General features: G+C 51.3%; 1 protein-coding gene across 1 annotated transcript; it reads right to left on the bottom strand.

Annotated features, from left to right (window-relative positions):
• Window positions 1–5163: 5163 nt before the first annotated feature.
• Window positions 5164–6147, bottom strand: LOC117011523 (olfactory receptor 14J1-like). The gene has a single exon (XM_033086947.1). It carries the CDS (start codon window positions 6145–6147, stop codon window positions 5215–5217), a length of 933 nt encoding a protein of 310 aa, XP_032942838.1. The 3' UTR covers window positions 5164–5214.
• Window positions 6148–9438: the final 3291 nt, after the last annotated feature.

Below are 9438 nucleotides of genomic sequence, written 5' to 3'. Positions count from 1 at the left end.
TAGGAATGGACAGGCTTTTCCAGAGTAACTACCACTGTAGTTTAGACACAGTTTGCTGATGTGTCACCATCAGTGGGAGCCATCACAGACCCTAAAAGAAGCAGGACCACTGGTTAGCAGACAATGAACAAAGGAGAAAATGTTAACCATCCCTGCTGCTCTGCACCCTCCTTTCTCAAAACATCAGAAATTAAGTTAAATTAAGCTATTTTTAGCTTGAAGTTTGCTGGTTTTGTTGCAAACAAGGAAAAGAAGCTTTATACTAAAACTAGAACTAAAACGTTCTCCTTCCTTCAGCTGTAACAGAAAGATAATAACACCCCCTTCCTATCTTGGCCTATTTCCATCCTGCCTGCCTGCCTCCTATGGCAACTATCAATTATTCTTTCAGATTATCTGAGGTTCTGGGGAAGGAAAAAAACCCCAGCACTGGGTAGACTACGGCACAAACATGGATAAATGATGCCACGAACAGGACAGGCAGCATCAAGAAAGTTATTTCTTAAAAACACCTTTATACAGAATGTGACACTGGATAACGAAGAACAGTTAACAGCACAGTAACTACCACAGGGCAGAGATAAGGAAGGCTGTGGGATATTCTGAGAATATTATAAAACCTGGAAAGTACTTGCATGCAATTGCACTTAGGGATGTGAAAAGGCAGAGCAACTGAACAGACATAAATTGTTTTTTTTAAATGACTGATGCAAAGTAAGAGAGAGCCTCTCTGTCCACTGAGTCCCAAAAAAAAACAAGGGAGACTAAGCTCAGGAAATGTATTCAGCTGGAGATGGGGGGCGAAAAAGTTCATCAGACTTTGTAAAAAAAATAAAATCACCTATTTAAGAACTACTTTTCTTCTAGTTATGATTTGTAACAAATACTGGTTTGATACTAATGCAGAGGTTCATCTGAAAAGCCTGTTACTGTCTAACTTAAGGTCTCTTAAGGACAAGGTGTGTTAAGACAGACAACTGCTCAGTGCAATCAGTGGTACCAGAGTCCAGGGGAACACGAGCAAAGAACTTCACAAACTTTATTCAGCTGTTTTATGCCATCAATCACAAACAGGTATTAACAAAGCCCACAAAGAACACCAACAATATACACAGCAACAGAGCTGTATCACAAAAGTCCATCTCACCTAGCTCTTCCAAAGAATGCAACAAAAACCAAAAAGAGCCCTAAAAGCTTGGAATAGTTTGAGGAGGAATATTACTGAACAGAAACTGACTTGTGTGCAATCCAGCCAGGAACTAGTACAACAAACCCAGAGGTTTGTCAGGCTCTTTACTAAAAGAAAACCTAACAGAAATAACGAAGCACTAAGCACTGGGTCCCCATTTTCCATCCTCCAAAAAAGTATCTTATATAAACACACTTACAGTAATTTCACGATTACAAGTTGCACTGACTATAAGCCGCATCACCGAGTGCTGGCAAACATTTCGTTCTTTGTCCATACACAAGCTGCACCCAATTATAAGCTGCTCTGTCATTCGCAGCGAGGACTTGTGTGCAACAAAGTTGCCAAATAGTAACAGAATCGCAGCATGGCGGGGTTTACTGGCTCGGTTCGGGTCGTGAGGGCTCGGGGCCGGCCGCCGCCACCGCTGGGCTCATTCGCCCTGGTCCGGTGCTGTGCCGTGGTGCCAGGGGGGCACAGAGCCCTCCGGCACCCGCGGCGGTGGTGGGAGGCGGGGATGGAGCCCTCGCCTCCCGCAGCAGTGGCACATGGGGATGGGAGACCCCGCCTCTCCCCGACCATGGGGCCAGCAGGAGGGAGCTCCCCCGCTTCTCCCCACGCCATGCTGCCTGCATGGAGCCTGACTCCACCCACCGCGCAACACAGTAACCAATTTGTAACAATCGCATAAATGCCGGGTTTTACCGGCAGGTGCTCAACTTGGCAGTTTGCACTGACTCGGTTTGCACTTCCAGGGTTGGAAATGTCAGAAAATTATTCACATATTAGCCACTCCTGAGTGTAAGCCACAGTTCTGGGATGGGAGCAAAATTTTGGTCGAAACAGTGTGGCTTGTAATCGTGAAATTACTGTAAATGTTGTTCTGTTCTCCTGTCCCTGTCACTGTGCTCGCTCTGCATGAGGCGTGTCTGCAAGCCCCTGCAACCCACGGGCTTGAGGTGGGCAGGTGTTCCTGAGGGAGCAGGGATGGGAAAGCTGGGCTGGACTGACCCAAGGGATGTTCCATTCCATGCTACACCATGATCAGAAATAAAGTGAAAGAAGTGGGAGGCAAGGGGTATATGGAAATGTTTTTTTTTAAAGATACAGTAATTTCACAAATACAAGCTGCAGCAATTTGACCAAAATTTTGGTGGAAACCCGGAAGTGCGGCCAATATTCGGGGGCGGCTAATATATGAACAATATTCTAAAAGCTGCCAACACGAAAGTGAGAGCCCGCGGCAGCCCCAAGCCAAGCTGGAGCCCAGCCGGCCCCGACAGAGGTGGGAAAGCCTGGCAGAGGCGGGGCCAGCAGTGCGGGGGATGGGCGGTTGAGCCTGGGCCAGCAGGGCGGGGCAGGGGGGGCGGCAGATCCCAGGCCAGCAGGGCGGGGGAAGCCCAGCAGAATCGGGGCCAGCAGCGTGGGGGAGCCCGGCGGTGCGGGGGCCTGCAGTGCTGACCAGGGCGAGCAAACGCAGCGGCGGTGCAGACGGGAGGGGGTGGCCGGCGAGCCCGGCGGCGGCGGCACCGCCGGCAGGGTGAGCAAACGCGGCAGCGGGGTGGCCACTGAGCCCGGCAGCAGCGGCGGCGGTGGCAGCACCGCCGGCAGGGCGAGCAAACGTGGCGCGGGGCGGCTGGCGAGCCCGGCAGCGGCGGTGGCAGCACCAACCACAGGGCGAGCAAACGCGGCAGCGGGGCGGTGCTGATGGGAGAGGGGGGCCAGGGGGCCCGGCGGCGGCAGCAGCACCACCCGACCAGCCCTGCTGAGCCGTAGCACTGAGCTGGGCCACCTGGCCCCATTGGCAACCATGAGTGGGCCGAGCCTGCCTGGCCCCGCCCCAAGCAAGTAAACCCCACTATGCCGCGATCCTGTTACTAATTGGCAAATTCGTGAAAGCTGCGCACGAATTCTCGCTACGAACAAAAGTGCGGCTAATATTCAGGGTGCGGCTTGTATTCGTGAAACTACTGTACTTTTCTTTCAGAACACCACCTACACATACAGAATCGTCTCCAGCCACAAGATGGTTAAACATTTTCCACTGATAGCAGATTTCCTGTGGATTTCTGTGTGTGGCCTTTGGTATTTGTGGTTTGTTTGTTTGTGTAGTTTTTGTTGTTGTGGGAGGGTCTTGCTTTGTTTTTTTGGTTGGGTTTTTGTTGGTTTCTTTTTTTTCCCTACTGAACTGCCTTTCACCTGATGCATAGGTCTTTTCTCCCTTTTCTTGTGGCTTGGTTTGTACCTGATGGCAAGACAAATTTACCCAATTGCCCAATTACATTTCTCAGTCACAATTATTAGATGAGTTTGGTCACAGACTCCCTGCAACTTGGCAGCATCCACAAGGGAATTGAAAATGCATTTCATGCCACGGTAGAAATAATAGAAATGTTCCACGGTGGTGCTCAAGGGCTGCTCCCTGAGGGATGTCCCCAGGGAGTGGTTGCCAAGAGGACTCTGTGCCATGGATGACATTTGACCCTGATTGCTCAGCCAAATTCCCACCCACCCCATGTTCCACTCCTGCAGCCCAGCTCTCTCCAGTCTGACTCTGAGGAGAGCACAGCAGAGCATGTCCCAGGCCTGGCTAAAGTCTGGGCACTCAACATTCCCTTCTTTTCCCTCCACGGGGGTTCTGCAATCCCTGCCTTGAGCTGCTAGGGCCTGGAATGGCTGCAGGAGGATTTGCCCCATGCCCTTCCCTGCTGAGCCTGAGCAGTGTGTGACTCTGCCAGTGCCCCTCCCTGCCCTGTTTGCAGACTGGTGCCATGTCTGCCCTTTGCAAGTGCCCAGGACCCTCTGGGATGGCTCTGGCCTTTCCAATAGGTTTAAGGGAGGTCTCAGAGTGACACTGCCCAGCCTTGTCAACATCCCAGACACAAAAGGCCTTTTCCACATCCCTCAGTTCCAGGTCAGTGCCCAGAACACATCACAGCCCTGTCCAGGTCTGTGGGATGGTTCTAAGGGAGGCAGCTCTGATTTCTCCCCACAGACCCTCACTCCAATTGTCACTTTGTGAAGTCCATGGCTGTCCTGAGCATTTTCCCTGGGGCCTCCCTTCCCTGGATGTTTCTGCTATGGTTGAGGGGGTTGAGCAGGTGCATGAGGAGGATGTAGGAATGGGCTGTGTCCAAGTGTCTCAGGAGGGCTGTGCTGGGCATGGCTGAGGATGCTGCAGGAAACAGTGGCACTGGGGAGGTGAGAGGAGCAGGGGGAGAGACTTTGTGCCTGCCCAGGCTGGGCAGGAGCTGCCGCAGGATGCCAGCTCTAAAGTACACACAGAATACTCCTGTGAACACAAGAGGGGAAGACTGGATGTGAAAAGCAGTGAGTTTGGAGATCAAAGAGCAAGAGTGTAATTGTGCAGCACTGGGGACTGAGCCCTGGGTTCCAGCACTCAGATCGCATTCAGGATGTCCTGTTTTCCAGGGAAAGATTTAGGCCTTCATGTCCCCCTCTCTCCTGCTTGGGCACCTGTGACTGAGCACTTGTTTCTCTGCTTGGTGCTCATGGAAACTGAAGGCAGATAAGAGAGTGACCCCTGGAGGTGTTTGTGCCTCTGGCACATTCTGCTGCCCAGACGGGCAGAAATGCCACATGTTGGAGGGCAGTGCCACCCCTGCCTGCAGGAACTTCTGAGCTTGCACAGACAAGGGAAGAGCCAGAGCCTGCTGCCATTTGTCCCTGGCTGTGCTGCTGTGCTGGGAGTCCCTTTCCTCCACCTCTGCTCTCAGATACTTCCCTGCAGAGACAGAGAAGGGCTAAGGAAGAATCCCTGGACACATAGGTCAGGGCAGTCACTTCTTTTTTATTTAGATGCCAAGGGAACAAACCTCCTCAAAGAGTTTGTGTTTCAAAAGAAAGGTAGATATTAACGTAGAAATGCAAAGAGTAATACTATAGTATTTTTTAATAAACATATAACAATAGAAAAATTTACCATAGAAAGAACAATCGAATAGGGAGAAAAAGGCAGAAATTATAAAGTGTTACATTCAAAAGGCTCTGCAGCAGGAAAGAGTTTAATGCTTCTGAAAATACAGAGTCATTAATTTTCTCAAGGCACCCTTGAGCTCCTGGTTCCTCAGGCTGTAGATGAAAGGGTTCAGGGTAGGAGTCACGACTGAATACAGAACTGTGACTGAGACATCCAAGGATGGGTAGGAGATGGAGGGGGGCTTCAGGTAGGCAAACACTGCAGTGCTGATAAACAGGGAGACCACGGCGAGGTAAGGGAGGCAGGTGGAAAAGGCTTTGTGTCGTCCCTGATCAGAGGAGATCCTCAGCACAGCCCTGAAGATCTGCACGTAGGAGAAAACCATGAACAAAAAGCATACAACTCCTAAACAGACACTAACAAAAAGAAACCCAAGTTCCCTCAGGTAGGATTTAGAGCACAAGAGCTTGAGGATCTGTGGCACCTCACAGAAGAACTGGCCCAGGACATTGCCCTGGCACAGGGGCAGGGAAAATGTATTGGCTGTGTGCAGCAGAGCATTGAGAAAGCCACTGGCCCAGGCAGCTGCTGCCATGTGGGCACAAGCTCTGCTGCCCAGGAGGGTCCCGTAGTGCAGGGGTTTGCAGATGGACACGTAGTGGTCGTAGCACATGATGGTCAGGAGGGAAAACTCTACTGAAAAGAAACAGATAAACAGAAAGAGCTGTGCAGCACATCCTGAGTAGGAGATGTTCCTGGTGTCCCAGAGGGAATTGTGCATGGCTTTGGGGACAGTGGTGCAGATGCAGCCCAGGTCAGTGAGGGCCAGGTTGAGCAGGAAGAAGAACATGGGGGTGTGCAGGTGGTGGCCGCAGGCTACGGCGCTGATGATGAGGCCGTTGCCCAGGAGGGCAGCCAGGGAGATGCCCAGGAAGAGGCAGAAGTGCAGGAGCTGCAGCTGCCGCGTGTCTGCCAATGGCAGCAGGAGGAAGTGGCTGATGGAGCTGCTGTTGGACATTTGCTGAGGCCGGCCATGGGGACCTGTTAATGAATAATGGACAGTGACAAGTCAGCAGAGGCTGCTTTGAGCCAAACCTGGGCCATTCCCTGCAGACTGTCCCACTGTGACTCACCCCACCTTGTTCCTGCTCTGGGAAAACCTTCACCTAGGTCCCTGACTGAGCTCCAGTTGTGATGTTTGAGAGTGTCAGCAGCAGCCAGCCTGTGCGAGGGGGTTCTCAAGGAGCCATCCCTGCCCTGCTGCCCTGGGTTTGTTGCTGTGTGGCACAGGATATCCAGGATTTATCAGTGGAATCACTCCTAATGCAGAAAGGCTCAGTAGCATCTGCACACCCACTTCTAAAGTGCATGGAGAGCATGAAGTATTTTTAGCCATTGTTCTCCTACCCACTCATCATTCCTGGCTTTCTGAGGACAGAAATCCCCAGAATTTCTTCTGCACTCAGAGTTTGCCACTTGGACATGTGAGAGGCAAAGAATTCCCTGTGGCTCAGGGCAAGGTGAGGGGCTGGATGGGCTTATTCCCAACTCCACTGTGTTTGCACCTTTGGCTGGATCAGAGCACAATCACACTCCTGTGTCACCCTGGGATAAACCAGACCCTGCACAGGGCAGAGGGATCCCTGAATGTCTCACACTCTCTAAAGCTCTCCCAGCAAGGTGTCAGCACCCCCTTCTGCCAAGGACACTCAGGGCTCCCTTGGCAAACCCAACAGCATTTCCTCAGCTGTGGCATCTCTGCACTTCCCCGTGGGACATTCAGGGAACTCCAAGAGGCTCTGGCACAGATTTGCACCCAGGAGGGCAGCTCAGGGCTTGGAAGGACACAGCAAGGAGACCCCTGGGTGTGCCCATGATGGGATCTCAGGGAGGGGGCTCAGCTCATTCCCCTTTACCATGGACTGCTTTGCCCACAGCTGCACAGCTCACAGGGAAGCTTGGACACCCCATTCCCATGGACACCCCTGCCTGGCAGGAATCCCAAGGGCAGTGCCTGACTCAGCTGCTGCAAACCCCAGAGCCTCCCTGAGAGCACCAGATAACAATGACAACATCAGAGGAGTGCAGAAACAAGAGAAGATGTTGTGGTGCTGTGCCTGGAAGGGCAGGGCAGAGACAGCCGGGCACTCAGGGCAGTGTTCCTGTACCCAGCTGTGCATGGCACCTCCCACTCACCAGCAGTGCCCTCCTGCCCCCAGCATTGCTCTGTTCAGCCCCCTCTCCTTCCCTGAGCATCTCCCTGGGCCTGGACATTTCCTCCTGAGAGCTGCCCTGTCCCTGCCAGGCTCACAGAGCCCAGCCCATCCTCTGTGCACTCACCCGGCCCTACAGAAACCTGCCTGACTGCAGGGCCCTGCCTAGGGCAGGGTCTGTCTGCAGGTGGGCAAGGGCAGCTCAGGAGAGACTTGCTGTGCCCTGCAGAGGTGATGCTGGTGCTGCCCAGGGCTGAGGAGTGGCTGAAGGGCCTTTGGGAGGCTCCCAGCAGAGAGACTGACCATCCAAAGTTACAGGTATGGAGTCTCTGTAAATGTTCAAACATTACTTTGATGGTCCTGTGTGTCCCTTTCAACTCAGAATGTTCTGTGATTCTGGGATTACAGTTCTTGTTCTGCTTCTCTCATCCTCCTGTTATCTATAATCAAAAGAAGAAAAAAACCCTTGCAACAGTGTTAGAACAGTAACAAAAAACCCAGAACCTTCCAGGTTCTCCAGCCCCTAATTCTAACAATTTATTGTATAAATTAGGATATTTAACAGAAACATCCAATAGGAGATTTGGTTTTCCCTGTTAAATATCCCTCCTGACTCAATCCATTGGAGTAGGTCCAAGGGCTTCTTTTCCCCAATTTTGTTATGACTGCTCATGTTCTGATTAAAAAGCAAAATATTCTTCTTGTAGGTCTCCCTCCTGATAATAAGACTATACTGTATTTGAGGAATTTATTTATAAGGTAAGCTTATTGTTTAAAAACTAAGAGAAAGGTTAGGAAATGTACCAGAGATAATTAAGGATTATAGTGATATAAGTATATAATAATAGTTTACAGAGCTACAAATATATGAAAAAAGTATAAAAAGCAAAAATCTTTTTGTCATCACCCCAACTTTCCCATCCTTCTCCAAGGAGAAAATTGAAAACACTCTCATGAAATCTCCTGATGTTTACAGTAATCCCAGGCTTACCTTCTTCTGGGAAGCGTTCTTCAGAGCTGTGCCCAGGCTGGTCTGGAGCTGGGAGCAGCCCTGCCTCAGCACCTCTCAGCAGCAGCACCTGCCCTGCTCAGGGTCGCTCCTTGCCCCCACAGCTTCTCCCCAGCGCTGAGAGCAGCTCCCAGGGCTGGCTGAGAGCTGTCCCTGGCAGGCAGCAGAGTCCCTGCCCCAGCACAGCGCCCTGGGCTGCAGGACCCTTCTCTGCAGGACAGCCCTGGGCACCCCTGGCTGCAGCCCCGGCTGCTCAGCCCTGCAGCAGAGCCTGGAACAGGGAGCTGCCTTGGGCTGTGCCTCACGTGGCCCTAGGGCCACATCCCCTGCACTGCAGCAGCTCTGAGAGTCCTCCTGGAAGGTCCTAGAAGTTTAATAGGAAGGGAGGGTAGGTGAGGTTAGATAATGCATATGTATAGGTGTATTGGGTAATTATATGAATAACACTTTCATTGATAAAAGAAGGCAAGAGCCCTTTGTACCTCACACATCCCTATGGGAGATTTCTCCCGAGTGTGCTTGGCATTGTAATAAACAAACCACTTTCTAACTTAAACTAGTTAGATGGTTTTTGTCTCTGCATCATTTTGGCGACCGCAACAGGACTCCTCTGTTCTGCTGTGAGAACAGCCAGGGCTGTGGACATCTCTGGTGCTGCTGGGACCTTCCTGAAGGGACCTCCACTCCACGGCTGCTCATCGTGGGGACAGACAGGACCTGTTGCTGGATTGCAGATGAAACAGTACGTTTGAAATTATGTGGGGTAGCCTGTAGGACAAACATGTGGCTAAAAGGCAGCTGATAAGTCACAGAAGACATTCTGTCTCAGCACAAGTCTTTGCAGTTTTGACTGAAAGCATCAGAAGGGTTTAGGGGCCAGTGAAAGGGTTTGTTTTGTTAGGGGGACCTGCCAGCAGTTCTGGTGGTGAACTGGACAAATCCTTGTTTATTGCTGCTATTTTAATAATTGTTATTTTGACAGTGTCCTGACTCTGTGAGTGACTGTGCGTGTGATTGGTGAGAAGTACCTTTGGTATGACACGAGAGTGGAGTCCGGATTTGGGTTTTCATTTTCAGGCAGCCGAAA

Source organism: Catharus ustulatus, unplaced genomic scaffold, assembly GCF_009819885.2.
Source record: "Catharus ustulatus isolate bCatUst1 unplaced genomic scaffold, bCatUst1.pri.v2 scaffold_75_arrow_ctg1, whole genome shotgun sequence".
NCBI classification, from domain to species: Eukaryota; Metazoa; Chordata; class Aves; order Passeriformes; family Turdidae; genus Catharus; species Catharus ustulatus.
Note: the sequence above shows the minus strand (reverse complement) of the source record. Positions and strands in the feature narration are given on the sequence as shown.